Consider the following 22,782-nt stretch of genomic DNA (forward strand, 5'->3'; position numbering starts at 1 on the left):
TTATACGAGACTGCTGTATTCTTGGTGATCGTCAATAACTTGATCGTTTTTAGAAATTTTTTATACGTAAAGAATATTTAAGTGTATCTACTCACAACCAAATTTTGCATACCATAGAAGGGATGAGCAACTGCTTTTTTAAAGTTATAAATGCAACAATTTAACGAAGAGAAATAACAGGATAAAATAGTTTATGAAACTGAAATACTAGTAATGACTAATGAACAACCAAATTACTTACATATAAGCTTACAAAACAAAACACAACAATATTTCAGAAAATGCGATATATTTTATTAAAGATAATAATTTATCAACAGTGATTGTTATAAACATGCATTTTTTTAAACAATAATCAAATACTATTCGAGTAAATCAATCATTTGGCACATAATTTCGAAATAAATGAAATGAATGAAAGTATGTCCTTATCGAAAAGTTTGGATCCAAAATCATGAGATCAATTCGTAAAGCCACATCAGCTAAAAGTCAAAAGTCCTTTCTAAAAAATATATCAAAGAAACTGTAATGAAAGACTGTGGTTAGAATTCACTAAGATAAAGTCCCATCTCATCACTGAATATCAGCAACCTCCAATAATATTCAAAAGTCTGTGTCATCCAATCAGAAGAAAGGTACAGAGGCCACAAAGCAGTGAGAACCAGAAGTGACAAGAATCTCTGGTCCATAAAAACTGTCAGCTTCCAACAGAGTAAAACTGTCAGGTGACCAGTCATCTAGTAACAGGGCTGTGTTAACCACTGGTTTGTAGTCCTCTGGGAGAGTCTGTAAAAAATATCATAATATATAATTCATTCCGTTTGCTAATCTCTGATAAATAATGTAATTTTCTTTTTTAATATTGAATGATAACGTAAATGGCAAAATCAAATAGATTCAAAACAATCTGGATAGTTTTACACACATGCAAATTTGTAGTTATCCGTATCTGGATAATTTCTTTTATCATACAGTTTTATCTTACATGTATATATATTTGTGACAATAATTAAAATACCTTTTTGATAGACATTGGCTCTTGTTTGGACCCATATTTCAACTGGCTACATTTCTCAATAACCTTCCGTTCAGCACTACTAGACAAGGACTTTTGCTGAAACTGAAATATTTTTACACAATTTACTTATAACCATGTTTATTTGTTTATTCAAGATATTTGAAATATTGTATGTTTACTATAGTATTCACTGTCAAATTATATTTTGTGTATGCAAGTATTACTGATACTATCTAAAATGGTTACCTTCATTTCTAGTACAGACTGCTTTGATGACACTGGAGTTCTAGCTACAACACCCCGTTTAGGGCTTGAGTCCATAGTGTCGGTTGCTTTTTTAGGGCTCGAGTCCACAGTGTTGGTTGCTTTTTGGACAGTAGCAGTAGTAGCCTGTTTAGGAGTAGAATCAGATCTGCCCGTATCTTTTTTACCAACAGAAGTCATTTGTTTGGATGTGAAAACATCAGATTCTGTTTCCTTTTTATCATCGGCAGATTCCACCTGACCCTAAAAGCAAAAATGTCAATTAAGACTTTAAAAAATTCTTAAAATTCTGAAGACATCCATTTCAAATCTTCTAACAGTGGTATATATTCCATATAGGCAAGAAGGCTGTAGCCTACACATCATTTTCTCAGGGACAAAAATTTGGTTGAATAAAGGGGCGGGGAGTTGATAATAAATCGTACCTATGAATTTATTTTGTTGCAAATGCTAAAACAGCATTCATAACAATCCACACTTTTATGCATATCCAACTGTTTACAGTTTTGCTTTATATTTAAGGACAAGGTTATTCCCTTCGCTTGAATTTTTTTAAAGCCAAAGTGTTATTAATATTAAGTCTGTATCAGAAAATTTAATCAAAAGCAACAGGAGTCCATAATGTGTGCAGGAAATGAAATTTATAACTTGAATTAATATATTTGATTAGTTGGAAATTTTGATCGAATTTTGATTATTCAGTAAGGAAGTTTCCATATGAGAAAAAGGATAAATTTAGACTGTGTCAGTTTTATTAAGTGGTCTTCACACATGACAATATAAACTGTAAATACGTCTACAATATTATTTTCATTGGTCAAATTAAAATTGTAGATGTCTGAACTTGCAAAAATGCTCCCATTGAACCCCCCCCCCCAATACCTTTAAAGGGAAAGCACCTTGTCTACCCACACACTAGCCTACACATTAGCAGAGAGAATATACGCCACTAACTTATGAACTCTATTAAGTAAATGTCAATTCTTAATTACACTCCTTGAACATAATGAAATATTTGCATTGATTTTAGGTCTTCATCACACTAACCTGTTTTTGCCTGTTCAGGATCCTCATAATTCTGGCCACATATGGAGGATATTCCACTGAATCTGTCTGAGCCTTTGGTGGAACAACAATGCGCTTGACTCCCTTCTAGAAAATAAAAGAAAAAGTCGAAATTTCATACAACAAATTTTGCAAGAATATAATAGATTTAAATGGAATTATTTGATAATATTCTTAATTACCTTGCCACCTTTCTGAGCTAAAGAAGTTTGTACAGAATTCTCAGTCTGGTGCAAAGTTACATCCACTGGCTTTCCAACTGATTGCTGCATGGGTTTTGCATTGTTTTTCTCCAGTTTTCTACTCCCTTTGGCCATTGAGCTTTTGGAAGTCAAATTTTTGTCTGCACTAACATACTGTCCCTGAGAAACAGTTTTAGGAATCTTTTCCTTTGACTTTTTGGGTTTAGATTTTGTTTGTGCTTCAACTGGTGCCACAAATGCAGGTACACTCTGTGGTTGAAGACTCCATGATTTCTGGCAATAAAATATATAAATATATATTCGTTTTTGTTATCAATGCAGAAAATACAGTTCCAAGATTGGAAAAAAGCAAAATTAGCTTAGTGGAAATGGGAAAAACCTTACAAGCTTAGCAGAAGACCTCTGGGGATACTCAGCTGATGGTCCAGGTGTTGTCACATTAGGTGTGGGTGTTACCACAGGTGAGTGTACACCATTGTAGTAACAGTTACTACTGACTCCATGGACTGATTGCTGTGGTAGATGAATGGTCTGATCATACACTCCAGTAACTGATGGAACATTGGTGATGTTGGTAGGAATTTGTAGTGTTGTCCCATTAACCCATTCATCTGTCACAATGGTTGGAGTATAGTCTTGGACCCCAAAACTGGCCAAATTCTATTTATAAAGACACAACAAAGACATTATAGGATCTTAAATATTCCTTCAAATTGACATTATTTATAAAACTAGCTTATTGTGTACGTTTATTGTCCCCCGCTTGAAAAGTGGGGGATATTAATTTGGGTTTGTCCGTCCGTCCGTCCGTCTGTCCGTCCGTCTTTCTGCCTGTCTGTAACGCTTTCGTTTCCATACGATATCTCGAGAACCCTTTGAGCTTTTGCAATGAAATTTAAATTAGCAACTCCCTATGGACTAAAAAAGAACCCTATTGATTTTGAGGTCAAAAGGTCAAAGGTCAAGGTCATAAATAAGCAAATTCTGTCTGTTATAACACTTTCGTTTCCACATGATATCTCTAGAACCATTTGAACTATTGCAATGAAATTTTACGTAACAACTCCCCGTGGCCTAATGAAGACTTCTATTGATTTTGAGGTCAAAAGGTCAAAGTTCAAGGTCGTAAATTTATACACTCTGTCTGTGTGTAACACTATCATTTCCGGGCGATATTTCAAGAAGATTTTGAGCTTATGCAATTTAATTTTATACCAAAACTCCCTAGGACCTCTCTTACCCCTCTCAAAGTGCCCCGCCCCGTTTGTTTTATTAGTATTTATAGTATTACCTGTTGCTATTTTTAGCACAGGGGCATGAGGAGAGTTACTGCATATAAAACAGGTTCTCGGCGGACTTTATGTTCTTATTACAATACATCTATTAGAACTGTTTAATAAAGGCTAAATAAATCAAACACCATGGATTCCGATTGTGTAGAATTTTGAGAATACCGAATATGATTATATACATGTATGTGACTTTAGTTCTGCATATACTTAACAGTAAGTAAAGCGATTCCGTGGTCTAGAGGTATGTCTCTCGCTTCACATGTAAGAGGTCCCGTGATCGAATCTCGGACGATCTTTTTTTTTTTTTCCCGAAATACTTTTCTTTTTTTTTACTAAATGATAGTATTCAGCATGTGAAATGAAAAATTTATGAGGTTATAAAATCATCATTACAGTGTGATAAATATTCCATATAAAAAGAATCTTCTATACAAACAAGAGGCCCACGGGCCTTATAAGTCACCTGAGCATCATGTAACAACTTTCTAGCGATTGTATTTGGTTCGTGTTTTAATCCAAAAGCCATGAAATTCACAAATTTTGAAAGAGGCACCATTGCTTATGAAAGGGCAGATTTCAAAGCATTAATTTATTTTTAGTCAAAGTACCCCCCTGGTACCCCTGACCCAGCTGCCCTGAAATTATCTATTTTGAAAGAGGCCCCTTTCTTCATTATAAGGCCAGCATTTTTTTATGTTTAGGTTTAGTTATGAACATGAGAATAAAAAAGTCCCGAAGGAGTAGGAAATAAAAAAAAAAAAATTTGATAAATCAATTATTAACATTTGTACATTCTTTTTTATGCTATCCTAATAGGCTTCTTACCACTGGACACATAATGCTTACAAATAGGAAAGTAGAACATTTAATTCTTTATTTCATCATCTGCCAGTTTGGGCAAGTTAATATATAAATATTAATGTTGATCAAAATATATTTTAAAAGATCAATTCTTTAAAAGTCTTTCAATATAATTATTTTCATTTTTTTAATATGTGTAGACATTGTTCTAAAATTTACTTGATGCCTCAAATTATAATTCCTATCATAAAACAGACAGGGAGTATTGGGGAGTAGGGTGAACATTTTTGCAATTAAGTGTGAAATAATTTTTCTGGCTGATACAAATGATACTACATGCCTGTATATATTTGTATATTCTTGCCTTTTAATAGTTAATTTTTTTTTATTTCTTCAGGTTATTGTTTATTTCTTCCTCAAATGGACTTAACTTCTCCCATAGTTTTATTCATTACATCTGATGCATAAGCAACCCTTTTCTGAAGAATGATACTGTAAGCTACAACAGAGACCTAAACAATGTCGCTGGCAATATGCAATAGCTACCACGGGCAGTTTAAAACCTGGGGAGGAAAATAATTTACAGACAGATACTTTTGAAACGAATACATAATTATCTCACCAGCATGTCATTGTGCAACAAAGTCGTCAGCATTTTATTTGAATGTCCTTTGAACGGGTGAAACGTTCTGAATGGCACGCTTATCGATGGATTTTACACTAAACCGAGCTATCTTCTCAGATCTAGCTTTATTTACCCGCCGTTTCATCGTAAAACCGGAAGTGCGAGTTCGTAAATTTGAAATCTCGATCCCGACTCAAATTTGACATCGGAAAGAAATTTTTTTAAATTTTTTTCTCAAAATTCAAAACCTTGAGCGGAGGGTTTTTAAAACTGAAAATAAAATAAATCCTGGCCTTAAATATGTAATTAGATCATTAGCACATTAACCAGGAGCAAAGGATAAGATGTTCACAGAATTCATGCATTTCACTGTATAATCATTGGAGCCCCACCCCAAAACAAGAACCCCTGACCCTGGGGCCATAAAATTCATAATTTTGGTAGAGGCACTCTTGTTCATCATAACTATGTACTAAGTTAGTTTATTTAATACCCAGGAGCAGAGAAGAAGATTTTCAAAGAATTCATGTATTTTCACTATATTATCAATAGAGCCCCGCCCTAACACCAGAACCCCTGACCCTGGGGCCTGGGGCCATAAAATTCACAATTTTGGTAGAGGCACTCTTGCTCATCATAACTATGTACTTAGTTGGTTTATTTAATACCCAGGAGCAGAGAAGAAGATTTTCAAAGAAATAATGCATTTTCACTACCTACTTATTTAGCCCCGCCCTAGCACTAGAACCCCTGACCCCAGGGCCATGAATTTCACAATTTTGGTAGAGGACTCATTGCTGATTACAAACATGCAAACAGTTTGACTGCTTGATGTCCAAGAGTAAAGAAGAAGATTTTTAAAGATTGCATTAATTTTAGTGGTTTTGGCCCCACCCCTCAGGCCCCAGGGGGGCAGGGACCCTGAAATTCACAATTTTTGTTTCCCTTTACCCACAGATGCTGTATACAAAATTTGGTTGAAATTGGTTTAGTGGTTCCAGAGAAGAAGCTGAAAATGTTCAAATGTTAACACACGACGGACGACGGACGCCGACGGACAAACATGGATGGCAATAGGTCACCTGATTGACTCAGGTGAGCTAATAATAAAGAATAAGCAATCAAATCTTTATATGCTTATTGACATACATGTATTTTATTTCCTTCAGTATACATGTATACATTTAATAATTCTACAAATTCAGTCAGTGGGATCCGACTTTTTCCCTAAGCGGGGGACACGAATTCTCTGCATTAGCTTGTTTTACAATAATTTTTAGAGATTAAGGGCTCATACAAATCATCTCTCAAAGATAATTCAGATAAACGAATGGTCTATTTAGTAATTTTATTTTCCAATATTTTTATGTAATAGAAAGTATCATTAGTACGTTGTGAAAGTGATATGAGAGGTCAAGAATTATGAGTTAATTACCAAACGCTTTCATTGCACAACACTGACCAGTCAAAACTTATCTTTCAAAATAAAATAGGCAGGACATTTTGTGAATACTTTTTTCTGAAACATGGGTTAAAAGTACTCACCAGTTCATTTGCAAAGATTGGCTGTTGGAGCTCTGCTTGTGTCAAAGTCGGGTTTAAAATTTGGACAGCAAAAGTAGTCTGGTCTGAGGGATGAATGTGTCCCTGGCTGTTTATGGCTAGCTGTTGCTTGGTCTCCTGAGATTGCTGCTGGATGGACACCCATGGTAGGGTCTGTCCAGATCTCAGCTCATTCAAAGTCAGTTGTGGTTGCACATTTGTGAAATCAGTCTACAAAAAAGAAAAAAATGTATAAGAAACTGGAAAAATATTGATAATATAGCTAATAAAACCATACTTTTACTGAATGACTTCAACTTCTCTATCGTCAAATGCAATAAGGTAGCAAAATATATCCTTATAAGTTATAACTTGTATGTTTCTCGGTTTATTTGATATATCAGAACATGTACTATTTTCGAAAAAATTCTAAAATAAGGCAAGCTTCGGACAAACAAATTGATGAAGCAAAGGTATCAACAGTCCTGTTTAAAGTCATCATTTTGCAAGTTCTTTTGTCGATACAATCACCTTGAGAGCAAATACAATTTATCAATTAGTCAAATGCTTCTTGGCGTTTTTCAAAAACTTATTGTTATGCCATTATTTAGATACTAAATGAATAGTATCTATGGTTTTATCGTTTGCCTGATCATGACAAGGAGCACATGTCGGATGTGACCGGTCAGCAGGGGCTGCTTACTCCTTCATGGCACCTGATCCTATCTCTGATAATTTTAGAGGTCTGCTATACTCCCGATATGTACTGTTTTAATGGACTTTTGAGCTCGATTGCTGTTCGTTATTGTCATATTTCATTTCCAAAATTAACTTTAAACTTGCAAAATTGGACTTGATTTTTGATAATGAAACACCCTCTGATCATGAATAATGTAATTTTTTAAGTATGAATGTCCAATGTTTCTTCATTCAAAATTATGAACCAATCCCTTTTGGTCAATGTTCTTGAATTTTCCGTATGATGTGTAGTCAAGATCGCCACACATCCATTAGTCAGAAGCCGATTTTTGAGAAAAATTTCAACTTCCATTTTTTTTTCAGTGGAAAATTGTGGACTTTAGCTCTATTAGCGACTTTCAACTTCTCAATAACATTTTGACATGATTGAGACATGATTAGGAAAGATGATTGGGACATAAGCAGTAATAAAGTGAGCTTCGCAGTTCAAATATTTCTCTATTAGAACTTGTGTTAGGAAGAATTATGGTTTCCGACAAAATGACCTTGAAATTGACCAAATTAATTTTCATCAACTTTATGGTCATAATTAAATATTGAGATAATGAACCATATTCAAGCACAAAAGTCTATTGAAACAGTACATATCGGGAGCAGAGTACACATGCCCTAAAACATTATGTAAGGGTTAATGTACGAGTAGCGCTCCATTTTTGTTTGAGAGCTCCATTACTTTTCAGGAATGGAGAGTTGCAAATTTCATTGAAAACGGATTCCGAATTTCTTATAATCTTATTCTCCTTTCCGTGTCTCTAACGAGAAAAGAATTTTAGAATATTTTAGAGTTGATTTTCACATTATGAAAATTTTATTGCCTATGGTAAGAATATCAAACTCATACCCTCCGCTTTGTAGTCGGGTACACATTTCACAGAGCTATCGAAGCTGTTGAGATACACTGGATTAAAATAACTTTAGTACAATTTTTTTCGCCTTACTGTCTATAGTATATAAAAAATAACTACTACTAATATATAATGTCTATTTACAGTGTATCATATAAATATTCTTTATTCTATGTAAACGAACAATAGATAAAAGCATTAAAAAAGCGGATTTTAGGTGATATCAGGTACAACAAGGAGTATACTCCTTGTCAGAAAAATCTGTAGACAATTTATTTGAGACAGTAAATAATGACATAACAGTTGGTACGAAAAATGTTAGCACTAAATGAAATTATAAAGATTGTATTTGCTGACAGTGTCGTTCTACTGACCATAGAAGTTACATTATGACGATTTAAAACGAGACTATTTCATCAACTTATTTGTCAATAGTTTGCCATTTTCTAGAAATTGTTTGTAGAGAATGCCCTTCCATTTGGGATCAATTGAAAGACTCAAAGTCCATTTGCGGGTGATAACGGTTTATTTCTACAATAACATAAGTTCGGGAAATAGGCTAAACAAGAATTGAAGCCATCACATTAATCGTAGGATTTGATTTGCTGTAAGTTTGAAGTTTTCTTCAGATAAATTTTCAAAATATGACATAGATATGTCTTTTATTTCAAAGTCACTCGATTTATCGTGTTGTCATATGAATGAAAGTAACTAAATTTTGAAATAATAAAACATCCCCGATACATGTATTTCCAAATATCAAGTTGAAAATGAAAGCAATCTGCGTTTTCTCATCCTCATGCATAATTTTTAAAAATAAATTCTGCGTTATTCATAAATCGGATTATGCCCAAAAACTTTTTGCATATAACAACATCGAATATATTCTGTAATGAATTTGATTTAATAATGCATCTTGCAAGTGACCTTGCAATACCTTAGTAACCTTGAATAAAGGTAAGGACTTATTCTTAGATCATAAGCATTCGTTGTCAATCCCAGAATGACTGGCATACAGAGGGACAATTGTGATGTATTTCAAGATGTAAAAACCAACCTCCTAAACAAATCAATTTACGGTACATTATGTACATTCTAGTTCCAGACCTAAACCTAAAACATACCTGTTGTTGTATCCTAGTCCCAGGTTGAGAAGGATACACGGTACAATTGGTGACATTAGGGTTCACTGTCTCAGTGCTGGTGACTGAGCGACCATTAGGAAGAACTGTGGACGTTATGAATTGTTGTATTTGTTCATTGCTCAACAGAGGTTTTGCCACCTGAAAAAAAAAAATGTTTCCTTGAATATACTTTTGAAATTCTATTAATTTGTCTGAATTAGAGTGTGTTTACCGGTATATCAGGATGAGAAACGTACTTAAATCTGACTTAAAAAAATAATTAAGCATTTTTAAAAGGGGTTGCTAGCTACATGCAAAAAAGTATATCAATATTAATTATCAATTGTCTATATGGGTACCATTAATTCTCTGTAACGTACCCCATTTGTCACCACTCTGCCACTTGTACGATTGGGTCCTGTGTTTTGAAATACTGCTTGATTGGAAGCCTGAATATAACGCTTTCTTGGTGGCCCAACCTGCAATGAATTTAAATATTTAATTGTAATTTCATATATTATAAATATAAGCAGACAAATATGAATGAAAACGTGGACTAATGGAAAAGATAAAAGTTGATAGAAGAAAGAAAAAGATTTGAGAAAAAATAGATTAAGACCTTAAATTAACTTACATCGTTTTATACCAATGTTTATTACATATAAAACAAAACTGAGACCTCCACATCTCTCCCGGAAGTGGTGGGCGTGGTCAAGATGTCCACTCCCAGCCTCTTGTAAATACTCGAGGCAGCTTCCGGGTTGGCAAACTGAACATCCACTCTCTTCTGAAATGACAGAAAATGAATTGTTTGAGCAATAATGAACACAATTTTTAAGAAAATTTCTTACATATTTTAAGTTAGGGGTGGGGGCAGTCAAACAAAATTCTAGTTTAGCAAGCGATAAAGAAAAAAATGTTGTTTTTGTTGTTGTTGTTTTTCATAACAGATTAAATTCATTATTAACGAATTTGAAAATGTTTTTAACGAATTTAATTCATTATAACGACAAATTAGTATATTAAAAATATCTTTAAAATAAAATTCATAAATGGGCCTCCGAATTGACTGATTGACTGAAAGAAAAAGCACCCCCCGTATTACAACATAAATGCTTGTCTCCTAATATGATCTGGTATTCTAAAGAGTGTAATATTACATAATTATTATCCCCTGGTAACAGGGTTGGGGTAATAGTCTCGTGACATACTTGGGGGTGGGGTGGGGGGAGGTTAATATGTCCTTTGTGCGATGCGGAAGTTCCCAACCTCATCGTCACATACCCACAGCTGATGCGATCACCTGTGGCTATGCCGACCATGATGAAACCTGGAATGTTGGTTAACTGGAATAACATACTAAAGAAAAATTACAATTTTCTGTACGCTCTCAACATGTTCATTGTATTTTTTTTAATCAATAGCTACATGTTAGCCTTCTTGCCTATTATATTCCCCTCTCTAAAAAAAGTTTGTCAGATGGTGTTATTTTAAAAAATATTGCTGTTCCTATCTTTTAAAATTATGTGAAAAAATAAACGATTCAGAAACACTTAATTAAAGGACTCAAAAGAATTTAGTTTTCCATCCTTAATTTCACAGAGTTTGAAAATTATGATATGATAAAAAGGCAATATAAACTAAAATAATCAAATAAATCAGATTAATTTCCAGATCTAAAAATACAGGCATTTCTTTTCAATGATGAACCCCCCCCCCCCCTCCCGGGAATAAGTTTTCATATGAATTTGAAAAAGAAAAACTTCTTGTATTGTTTTGTTGGCACAATATTGATTTTAATGGTTAAAGGGAAGCAACTCAACTTGCTGGTTGTTATGAGCTCCCTTGGTAAAGACCTTTAGAAATCATTCAAGGCTACCAAATAATATGGATTTATTTTGCTAATTACGAGAAAAAAATTCTGATAAAAACTGTTGAGTAAGAATTAGAAACGATATGTCGGTCTGAAAATGTTGCTTACTACATTTTTTTCTCAGATTGGCCCTAATTTGAAATCCTAGTCTCTAGGCCTATATAGTGAGAAAATCAACGATCTTTCATTGTATTATACTCACTATATTTTTGGAATTTTCTGCACATGAAATTACACTGCAATTTGATTAATGCAGTTCTCATTTTTCTACTCTAGGTCCCTAATTTATTCATTCCACTTTGTTTAGAATCCCGCAAAAGGGTGCAAAAAGCCACGAATTTTCTTCGTAACTTAAGCAATATTCAGTATTCTAAACTTTATTAATCTCATGTTATTACTTTACTAAGGGTTGTAATGGTAAAAATATTCAAAAGACCAAAGATAAATCCTTCAAATACGTTTGTATATATATATATAAGTTTGTAAATACTTATAGACTGCTGTCTCATGTTTGCGATTTTAAATTTTCCCTCCCTAGCAACAGGCATTTTAAATTTTCCTCACAAAAATACACAAATATGGTCATTACCCTTTTATGACTCTGACTGTTCATTTCTGTAGCTGTATCGATTGTTTGTAATCAAAAATTCCAGAAAATCTTCGCTTAGCGAAAATCACGTCTTATCTCAACAACTGATGCTGAAACTATGAGCTGTAACCAAAACACATCACACAGCCTAGCAATCGTGACGTTATCATTAGGACGACAACCAATGAAAACATTTTTCTTTTCCACAGAAGTGAATCATTAGCCATTCGGCAAATCTCGGATAATTCCGTCACCTATAATGATCACTCGGCCGATTCGTATCTCATGATCTAACGTTTGATGATGGCGACGAAATCAGCCGGGCTTTGTCGAATATTCTTTTACACCAATCGCAAATTATCGGTCTTTTCCGGCTGAGATCGATAATCTGCCGGGAAGGCCCGAGAAGCAATTTCCAGTTTCCGACTAGCGAAAAAAAACGCTGTTTTTCCGACCTCTGACGGAAAGATCCGAGATGATGCGATTGGCCCTAGAAGATACATGCGAAGTACCTTATAAACAAAGAGTAGATATCGGCTACCCTAGTCCGAAATATCTGACGTCTTCCTGACTTTTTAACGATTTTGGTATTTTAGGTGAAAAAAGCCTGGAAAACGTCAGATATTTTGGACTACATCTACCCGATATCCAAGATATTCGATTTTTAAATTATTAATTTGAATTGTCATATTGACCGTTCTGTTCATGTAGATGAATTTAAAAAAAAAACCTGACAGAACGTCAGAGATACTCAAGCTGCGAAAGTACCATAAACCACAGGTACTGTACTGTGGACAGGACCCCCCACCCCCACCCCCGAAATTCAGCCCCAGGGCTTATTGGACTTTTCCCACAAATTCTTCATCATATGTGCATGTACAATGTTAAGAAATAGTAAAATCCCCAAAATAATGGCTCCACATAAAAATACCCTAATATACTTTATAAAAGAGATCTCTTATAATGTACAGTAGCCTTAATTTGGGGTTTTTACGATTTCTTCTCAATTCTGAGAACCTTGCATTCCCTAGACGTACTATGAATTATCGTAAATCTGAATATGTAATTTTTAAATTTAATATTGTTTGTTCGCTTTTTCCTTCTTTTTTAAAAGTAAAATATCGGTAGTGTACATGTACATAAATAACCAATTACCACAATTTACACTTAAAATACACTAAAACCTAGGAGCTTCCAGGGGCCCCACCACAGCTATGATCTAGACCCAGACCCCCTGTCTGCAAGAATTTATCATTTCTGCATCTACTGTAACTGCATTAGCCACGTGCACACATTTTCATAACGGTACAACAAATAAGATCCAAATGGGATTTCAAGCTGATATATTGTAAATAGGGTGATAATTTTAAAAATATTTATAAATAATAAATTATATTAAAGTTATTTTGTATTTCTTGTTTTTTATGATTATTTCACTTGATCATCATCATTGTTTCGATATATGTTTCTCATTAATGATAATTTTAAATGCACATATTTCTTCAACATCCCATCGTGTGTGTCTACATGTGAAACTTTAAAATGTCACCAATATAAAAATTATATATACTTAATGGAAGGATTGCTCTTCTTCATCTGTCTATTACTTTATCATGTTTATCAATAATTATCATATTATGATACAGTGTGTGTGATTATATCCCTGATTTGGTAATAAATTATATTCTATATTAGTGGCGGATCCAGGAATCTTGTAAAGGGTGTTAGGTCGGAGGAGGGGCGCACAGCCACACCAAAAATTAATTTATTATTTTTTCTGTATATTTGGAAACAAAAATATGGGGGGAGGGGGGCGTGCCCTTCTAAATCCGCCATTGATTTGAGTTGAAACACATGCAATTGGAAATATACACATTCCTGTATTACCCTTCTCTTAATTGTACTATTGAATGATCATTACTCTTTCAATCGGTATATAATGCTTATGGCTATTTTACCTATTTGGCCAAATTCAGACATGTGATACATGCCATGTCGTTTGAAGAACCAATAGGCTTACTTTAGAATTTTTCCCGCAATTAGTGAACTGTCTTTGTTCATGAAAAAGACAGGTTTCTTTGAGGAAAGCTCTAGTTAGTGTATATGTTGAACTTACTGTTTCTGTTATTAAGTCTGTCATATTAGAACCATCCTGACAAACCTGAAACCTGACAGATTTAATATTGGTATGTAAGTATATGTATGTGTAGTATACTAGACATATTCAAGCAGCTTAATTGAGTTTACCTCGCTCCATGAACAGATAAACACAGTAACGGAGCAAAACATCTTGAGGGGGGCAGTTTGGGGTCGGGGAAGGGACACACAGCCTCAGATTTATAAAATCTTATGAATATTTTGTACACAAAAAAGGGGGAGGTATGGCCACCATCTAAATCCGCCAGTGAATCAGGTGATTACTGGATAATATCATGTGAAGTATAATGTTGGTATCATATAGTTATGTAAATGTAATGTAAAACAATTGCATTGAAATGTATATACATGTATTTACATTTCTAATGTCTTTGTCCGGGATAAAATTACAAATAGTACTGTACTTTATTTCTTTATGAATGCACTTGTTCTCAATAGGCGCCGTTTTAAAAAAAAAAATCACGTGCAAGGCGGGACAAATAGCTAGACAGAAGCAGGACTTGTAGCACGTGGATCGGTGGAATCAAGAGCATGTAAATATAAGGAATAACTGTCTTAATTTTCGATTTCATGACGATGATCAATCGATTGGCCTGCAAGATAATTTTTTGCATGAATCGGCGTTTATGCAGATTATCACGCAAGCCAATCGATTGATCATATCATGAAATCTTTTGAGTAGGTGCATATATGTATCTATGGCATTTCCCTTGTATGTTAAGTTTTATGGTTAAAAAAAGCAATACTTTGAATGCTTGTTCCCTATTGAGTATTCATATTTTGATAAATCCTTAAATTTCTAAAATTCAAGTTTTTCGTATGATAAAAAGAACAGAAAAAGTCAATTTGCCTATAAATTGGGTGTATTTTACAGAAATTTTTGGAAAAAAATATAGTTGTTCAATTGGGACAGGGTTCTTTTACACAACCTGGATGTAAGGAATATCAACCTCTAATTTGGGGATAGGTTAACATGCATGTATTTGACTAAACCTTCAATGGGTATAGATAAATTTGACTTTGACCTAAGAGTTTGACCCTGAGTTTTTAACCTTGATCATAACTTTTGAACAGTTAGCACTTAGGACTTAATTCATATTTCATAGGTGTGTTCTAAGTGACAAAACCTTCTTTTGGATATCAACAATTATAATCTTTTGACCTTGACCTATGGAGTTTGACTTGCATCTGAGAAACATAAACCCTCACCATTATATAGCTATTATGCGGGAGCATCAGTTGTTTTACAAAAAATATCTCGTTTATCCTCAATATTGTTTTTTCCTATTATAGGACTATTGTGACCACTACATCTGAATCCATCCATATCAACACTGCAATATTAAATGAAGAATGGACCCATAATTATGCGTGTGTTATATTCTTCACATAAGACCACTACTACATTTGGCCCTCTCGTTGGTTGCTGATGATGGATGGTGCCGTAACATTGGATAAAGCAGTTAGGTTATGAATGATGGTCAACCTCTACCTTCCTCCTTTTGAGAGCCTCAATATGTTTTAACTGTCAACAGTGAGAGTTTTGTGCTGGCTAACTTTAGCCTAAGTACAATAGTGATTAAAACTGTGAACTGTGATTTTATATTGTAACTTCTGTGTGCATTGACTCTGCGCTGATTCAGTCGGAATTATTCCACCAGCGATTGGTAAGATAGTCTACCATACAGCACTTGTTTATACCTAACCAGTATATAGTTTAGAATTTTATACCCCCTGCTTGAAAAGTTGGAGGGTAAATATAGCTGAAGTGATTTGGATGTCTATTTGTACGTTCGTCTGTCTGTCTGTTTTGTATTATTATCTACTCTGTATAGACGTATATGTAAATTGAAAACAAAATATTTGTGCCCTAGCTGTCCTCATTTTATTGGTAATTGATATATACATATATAATTTCAAATTTCAAATTCTTATACTAACACCTTTGCACTACACTGCATGATACATATGTGTATTATCTGACAACTGCTGACTGGACTGAACAGATGTTGACAGAGCTGTGGTAGCTGTGGATCGAGATTGTACATAATAGGTACAGGTAATGCCCCCCCCCCCACCCCCTTGCCCTTTTTAGTCAGAGGTACATTCACCTGTATGATGATATAATTATATGTCTGTATGTTGATCAAGTGAAATATACTAGTAGTAGGTGTGTGACAACAGAAAGGGTCGATATAGATTACATGTCTGTCTGTCTGTCTGTCCTAGTTTATATTTGCTGTGAATATCAAAGTATATGTTTACTGATTTTTGGGGTACCGAGTAGATCCCTAATACCTGCTCACTATATAGAGAGTATAGATATGAATAAGACTGCCAATATTTTAATGTTTCATCTGGTCATATTTAATTTTCATTTCACCCACTGTATAATTTTATTGATGTGTATATTCATTTTGTTGCGAGTTTCAAGTGTATACAAAATTTAGACTAAATTGAAGTGAACTAGAGTTATTGCCCTTTGTTCAGAGTATTCAGTTGTTAAGGAGGAATGCCACACTAGCAGCTTTTCATTTTATAGATCTCTGAGTCCTCCTTTTTAAACAACGGTTTCAACATTGAAAGACCAATATTAGCTCTTAATTATTTTATATGAATTTTTTTTTGTATTTTTTTCGAAGAAAATGAAAAAAAATTATATATATCCAAATTAGATGCTTTCGATTTAAAAGTTCCCGGCCTGTAAATGAATGTATAAAATGAATCTAATAAAATATGTAAAGAAAGGCTAGATATATATAAACCATTTGATTTTTTAATAAAAAAATTAAAACACATTATTTGTGAATACACTATTATTTAAACCTATCGTTAAAATCACCACAAAACTAGCCACAATCACAGGCACCTGACATTACTTATTTTTCTTTTAATAAAAAAAATAATAAACCTCTACCTAATAGTAATAATAAACTTTTATTATTAGGTAGGGGTATATTTTTTTATTGAAAGAAAAATAAGTAACGTCTGGTGCCTGTGGTCACAACTGAGGAGAACATGTTTATCAATCGTATTTTAAAAAGAAATTGAAATGAAAATTAGAAATTTTCATGAAATTAAATGGATCTAACCCAATCAAAATTTTTGGACATTTCTTTGATTTTGTTTCTTTCTGAGATACATAAATTCGTTTTTTTTTATTTGATAAAATTAGTTGAATTGTAATAACTTTGATTTTGTTAATTAAAATTTTTTTGTAAGTTCTCAATCGGAATTAAATTGATTGGTTTTGGACAAAAAGTAATTTAACTGGATATTGATTACTGATTAGTAATTTATTTTCAAATTTCTGTGAAAATGTTATTTTTTTTTTTTTTGGAAATTTCATTCATTATTGTTGCCCGCTTTTGCAAAAGTAAGCATAAGGGGACATTTATAAATCTCATTTGTCTATCAGTCTGTCACAAATATTTTGTTAACCTTGGACATAACTTTAAAACAAGAAAAGATAGGGTTTTCATATTTTACATGAACGTACATTATCTGTGACAAGACCTTTCTAAATATTCTATAAAATTTGACTCTGTGACCTTGACCTTGAAATTTGACCTACTTTTTCAAAAAAAATTATCATTAGTTTTGATTAGTCATTTGTCATAAAGAGAAAAGGCAGCACTTTCATATATTACACATGTATATTAGCTTTGACAATACCTGTCTAAATATACAAATGTACTATATTTTTAGATCCTGTAACCTTGACCTTAAAGTTTGACCTACTTTTTAAAAATGGTATTTTTCCTTTTAACTTTTGATTGAGAAAAGATAGCTGTAGCTATCAAATTTGACATGTGAATTTCCTACGACAAGATGTTTCTGAACAAATTTGGACCCCTTAAGTGCTTGACCTTCATGTTTGACATAATTTTCAAAAAAAAAAAAATAACTTTGGTTATTACTTTTTATTGATATAAGATAATTCATTTACATTTGATACATTGAATATTCCTTAAGTATTTGGATCCCATTAAAGGCGAGGACCACAATTCATTAATTGAGTTTGCTTTTTATTAATATGTAGTTTTCACCTGTGACATTTATATAATAGCTTCTCTGAAATTCTATTGCTTACATTGGTGATTTTTATTATTCTGTTCACTGGGCACAATCACTCTGCATTTCAATTTCTTTTTAAGCTCATCTAGGCTGAAGGCTCAAGTGAGCTTTTCTGATTGAAATTTGCATGTCCATTGTCTGTCATCATATTGTCATCATCACAATAACTGTAAACTTTTCACATTTTCATCTTCTCCTCAAAAACCACTTGTCCAATTTCATTCAACTTTGCCAGAAATTTATCCATGGGTGAAGTGGATTTTCAGTTTTTTTCCAATTATTCTTCTTCCTCTAAGGGGAGATTATTATGATTTTTTGAAAAATTAAAGGCATATTATTAAAAATCTTTTTCTCAAGAACAGCTGTGCTTGAAAATATGAAACTTACAAGGAATCTTTGTCAGGTAGTGTAGATTTAAAGTTTGTTCAAATCATAAACCTAGAGATAGGATTGGGCTACAAGGGGAGATCTAAGTTTTACATTGAAAATTAACATAAAGAAAAATATCTTTATTTTTTTTCTCAAGAACAACAAATTCATGTTTAGACATATTGATATAGAAGCATCCTTAGATTGTGTAGAGTTTTTTTTTCAAATCATATACCCACAGGGGTAGGGTGGGGTACAATGGGGTATCAAAGTAAAAAAAATAAGGAAAAAAAATCTTTAAAATTCTTCAGAAGAACAACAAAGCCTTGACTGGTCACAATTATATAAAAGCAAATGATGATGTTATAGTAATTTAAATTTGCTCAAATCATAATTATCCACCGAAAGTATAGAGAGGCCATACCAGGAGATCATAGTTTAACAACTTGGAATATAAAGGATATATCAATAAAAAAAATTCATCTTAAGAACAGCAAAGCCATCATGTGTCATATCGGTATTAATTTAAAAACATCCTTAGGAAGTGGAGATTTTAAGTTTGTTCAAATCATACCTCTCGGAACCACCCATCTAAATTTTGAAGTACAATTGCGTACTAAACTGATTTCTGCTTTTTTTTTAGCCAAAGTACTCAAGTGAGCAATGTGGCCCCTGGGCATCTTGTTTTCAACTTTATTTCATTTAGATTTTTTAGATGGTATTTTGACATTTTAGCAGGTATATTCAAAACAAAGTCTATCATATTAAATCATGTATATGATATTTGTGATGTTAATCAAAGAGATACAATACATTGTGGGATGTGAAAAGTAAATTTCTGAAATCAGTGAAAAATCTTGAGTTCAATTCAAGTGATACATATGAGTGAACTATTGAAGTGAATTACTACATTGGAAATTGAAATTCTATCTAGGATTGTGTATTCTTGGAAAAGTTCATTATGGGAGATGAAATCTAAGAGGATGCCACTACAAACATGGATTTGCTAGTACAGTAAAATCCTATGAACTATGGCATTATGAAGTCCAGTGTCTTGCTAAAGAAAAAAGTGTACTGAGAAGACCAAATCCTACAAGCCATTCCAAGATTAGTAAAGGAGAATTAAGCTGCTAATGTTATCATAAGACTGGGTGTCCTAGTGCAACCTTTGACACTATTATGAAATTTGGTATACAGATTTATCATAGGTCAATTTGTTTTTTGGGTACAATTGAGCAATTTGTGACAGAATTATGCCCTTGGGACTTAAAATTTTCAATCATTTACTTTCCTTGTGCACCCTATAGTTATTTCAGGGGGTTGGGGGGTGGGGGTATGTGTGTTTCACGAATATGTCTTGTTTTGATACAATTGAAAGCTGTTAAACAGTACATTCGGTGTTAGGAAAATTCTACAGTGCAGAACAAGGACCAAAGGAGAATATTTCGAGTGGGGTTCTCACCATTAAAACATGGTCAATAAAACGGTCCTCTGAGAAGAAGTAGTAGCAATGAAAAAGAGGATGGCATGCTGTGGATCTAGGCCAGGATCATGGAACACAGAGCCTCAGAAATCACCCAGAGAAACAATACCAGGACTTATGGGAGAATTACAGATTAATATCATTGGTGTGGATACAATAGGATTCCATTTGGATTAGCCAATGCCCAGCAACATGTCAAAGAATAATAGAAGATTGTTTAGATTATTTACATCTCAACATCAGTGTTACATCTATTTGAGTGATTTATTTCTATTTTCAAGAACATTTGAAGAACATACAGAGATCGAGATTATAAAAGGCATTCCAGTACCAGATGAAGTTTATAGGCTATTACCATTGCTTTACAAAGACTTTACAAAGATAACAAAGCCATTTAACAAACTTGCATGCTAGTAAGCATATAAATATTGTTATTCAAGCATGTATGTAAAGATGAAATGCATGAACATATAATGCTATGATCCAATTGCAAACTGGAAAGCAGTATTTTTTAATGTTTAAAGTTATTCCTCTTGTAGTTTTAAAATATATGTTTTGCAAAATATACCATTCTACTAAAAGGTAAAAATAATTCAAGTAAAATTATAAGAATAAAACATTACATAATAATTTTAGAATACCTGTAGTTTGTTTTTAATCTTATTTTTGGTACTGTATACAGGGTTATTTTCACCCCATGTTTTTTGCACGCCTTTTTGCACTTGTGAACAAGTTTGCCCCGTTTTGAATTCGCCCTGTAATAGTTCTGTTAAAAAAATTATGTCGTGTAATTTGCATTCGCTCCGTTTTTAATTAGCCTAATGAAGAAGAGGGTGAAAAGGGGGAAAATAAAACCAGGGCGAAAATTTCCCTGCATACAGTAAGTGGGAGTGGGGAGAGTGGGAGAAAGAAAAGGAGAGCAGAGAGAGTGGGGGAAATTGGGTTTAAGGAGTAGGGAGATTGGATGAGGGGGTGAGGAGTGGAAGAGAGAGGGAGTGGGAAAGGAGTTGGTGAGGGAATGGGGAGAGTGATGGAGATAGTGAGGAGGATGAAAGAGAGGGTGCAGGAAGAGTGAAGAGGGTGGGAGAGGGAGTGGGGAGAGTGAGGGGGCGGGGAGGGAGAGGGGGAATGAGGGATTGGGGAGAGAGAAAGTGAGGGAGTGGGAGAGTAAAGGGTGGGGAGAGTGAGGGGGTGGAAGAGAGGGAGAGGGGAGAGGGAGGGGCTGGAAGAGAGGGAGTGGGGGTGGGGAGAGTGAGGGAGTGAGGAAAGAGAGGGAGTTGAGAGAGTGAGGAGGGTGGGAGAGAGAGAGAGTGAGGGAGTGGGGAGAGGAAAGAGTGAGGGAGAGGGAGTGGGGAGGGTGGAAGAGAGGGAGTGAAGAGGGTGGGAGAGAGGAAGAGTGGAGAGGGGGAGAGGAAAGAGTGAGGGAGAGGGAATGGGGAGGATGGAAGAGAGGGAGTGGGGAGAGTGATGGGGTGGAAGAATGAAGAGGTGGGAAGAGTGAGGGGGTGAAAGAGAGGGAGTGGGTAGAGTGAGGGTGAGAGGGAGAGGGAGGAGAGAGAGGGTGTAAGGAGAGTGAGGGGGTGGGAGAGAGGGAATGGGGAGAGTGAGGGAATGGGGAGTGAGGGAGAGGAGAGAAAGACGGAGTGAGGAGAGAGGGAATTAGGAGAGTGAGGAGGTGGGAGAGAGAGAGAGTGGGGAGAGTAAGGAAGAGGGAAAAGTGAGGGAGTGGGGAGAGAGGGTGTGGAGAGCATGAGGAAATGAGTGAGAGGGAAGAGTGAGGGAGTAGGGAGGGAGAGGGGGAGACTGCTGGAGTGGGGAATGTGAGGGAGTTGAGAGAGTGGGGAGTGTGAGGGATTTGGGAGAGTAAGGGAGTGGGAAGAGAAAGGGAGTGGGGAGAGAGAGGGTGTGAGGGAGTGGGAGGAAAAGGGAGTGAGGAGAGAGAGGGAGTGGGGAGGGCATTGGGGGAGAAAGAAAGAGTGGCAAGAGAGTGTGAGGTAGAGAGAGGGGGACTGGTGAGAGAAAGGGGGAGAGGAAAGGAGATGGGTGGGAGGGAGGGAGTGGGGGAAAGAAGGGGAGTGAGGAGAGAAGGACGGAATAAGGAGTGGAAGAGAGAGGGAGAAAGAGTGGGGTAAAGTGAGGGGCAGTGGGAAGAGAGGGAGTGGGGAGAGGAAGGGAGAGAGATAGGGAGTTGGAAGAGAGAAAGAAATAGGGAATGGAGAGAGAGTGGGGAGAAAGAGGGAGTAAGGAGAGAAAGAGGGAGTTGGGGAGAGGGAGGGAGTTAGGAGAGAGCAGAAGTGGGGAAGGTGTTCGGGAAGAGAGAGGAGGTCGGGAAAGAAAGGGATAGAGGGAGTGAGGAGGGTGGGAAAAAGGGATTGACATAGAGAGAAAGGGAGTTGGGAGAGAAATGGAATGAGGAGAGTGGGAGACAAAGTTGGGAGAGAGGGAGAGCCGGAGGGAGTGGGGAGTGTGAGTGAGCGAGGGAGTGAGGAGAGAGAGGCAGTGGAGAGGGAGTTTTGGAGAGAGAGAGGGAATGGGAAGAGAAGGGGAGAATGAGGGAGTGAGGAGTGGAATAGACAGGGAGTGGGGAAGGAGTTGGGTTAAAGAATGGTGTAGAAAGTGGGGTAGAGAGAGAGAGGCAGTCGGGAGAGAGGGGGAGAGATAGGGAGTGAGGAGGGTGGGAGATAGGGAGTGGAGAG

General features: G+C 35.2%; 2 protein-coding genes and 1 long non-coding RNA gene across 3 annotated transcripts; all 3 read right to left on the bottom strand.

The window, feature by feature from the left end:
* Positions 1-430: 430 nt before the first annotated feature.
* Positions 431-6,796, bottom strand: LOC134269195 (uncharacterized). The gene is made up of 7 exons (XM_062751419.1): positions 6,782-6,796; positions 2,935-3,210; positions 2,530-2,823; positions 2,330-2,434; positions 1,265-1,525; positions 1,019-1,120; positions 431-786 (listed from the first exon to the last, which is right to left on the bottom strand). The coding sequence occupies exons 1-7, from the start codon at positions 6,794-6,796 to the stop codon at positions 625-627; spliced, it is 1,215 nt and encodes a 404-aa protein (XP_062607403.1). The 3' UTR covers positions 431-624.
* A 30-nt stretch (positions 6,797-6,826) lies between these two features.
* Positions 6,827-12,096, bottom strand: LOC134269196 (uncharacterized). Its single transcript, XR_009992520.1, has 5 exons — positions 12,001-12,096; positions 10,173-10,325; positions 9,919-10,017; positions 9,539-9,697; positions 6,827-7,041 (listed from the first exon to the last, which is right to left on the bottom strand). It is a non-coding gene; the product is annotated as an uncharacterized LOC134269196 (long non-coding RNA).
* Positions 12,097-21,030: 8,934 nt separating this feature from the next.
* Positions 21,031-21,837, bottom strand: LOC134269197 (uncharacterized). Its single transcript, XM_062751420.1, has one exon. The coding sequence runs from the start codon at positions 21,835-21,837 to the stop codon at positions 21,031-21,033; it is 807 nt and encodes a 268-aa protein (XP_062607404.1).
* Between the last annotated feature and the right edge of the window lie 945 nt (positions 21,838-22,782).

This window comes from Saccostrea cucullata, unplaced genomic scaffold (genome assembly GCF_032062105.1).
Source record: "Saccostrea cucullata isolate Sc308-1 unplaced genomic scaffold, CSIRO_AGI_Scuc_v1 ctg9015, whole genome shotgun sequence".
Lineage (NCBI taxonomy): Eukaryota > Metazoa > Mollusca > Bivalvia > Ostreida > Ostreidae > Saccostrea > Saccostrea cuccullata.

Excerpts from the sequence above, each read along its gene's own strand:
- LOC134269195 (XM_062751419.1), bottom strand. Across the intron at positions 2,435-2,529 it reads TAGCTCAGAAAGGTGGCAAG|AAGGGAGTCAAGCGCATTGT; the intron begins GTAATTAAGAAT and ends TTTATTTTCTAG. Across the intron at positions 1,121-1,264 it reads AGTCTGTACTAGAAATGAAG|TTTCAGCAAAAGTCCTTGTC; the intron begins GTAACCATTTTA and ends AAAATATTTCAG.
- LOC134269197 (XM_062751420.1), bottom strand. The coding sequence starts at position 21,837 with ATGCTCTCCACACCCTCTCTCCCCACTCCCTCACTTTTCCCTCTTCCT.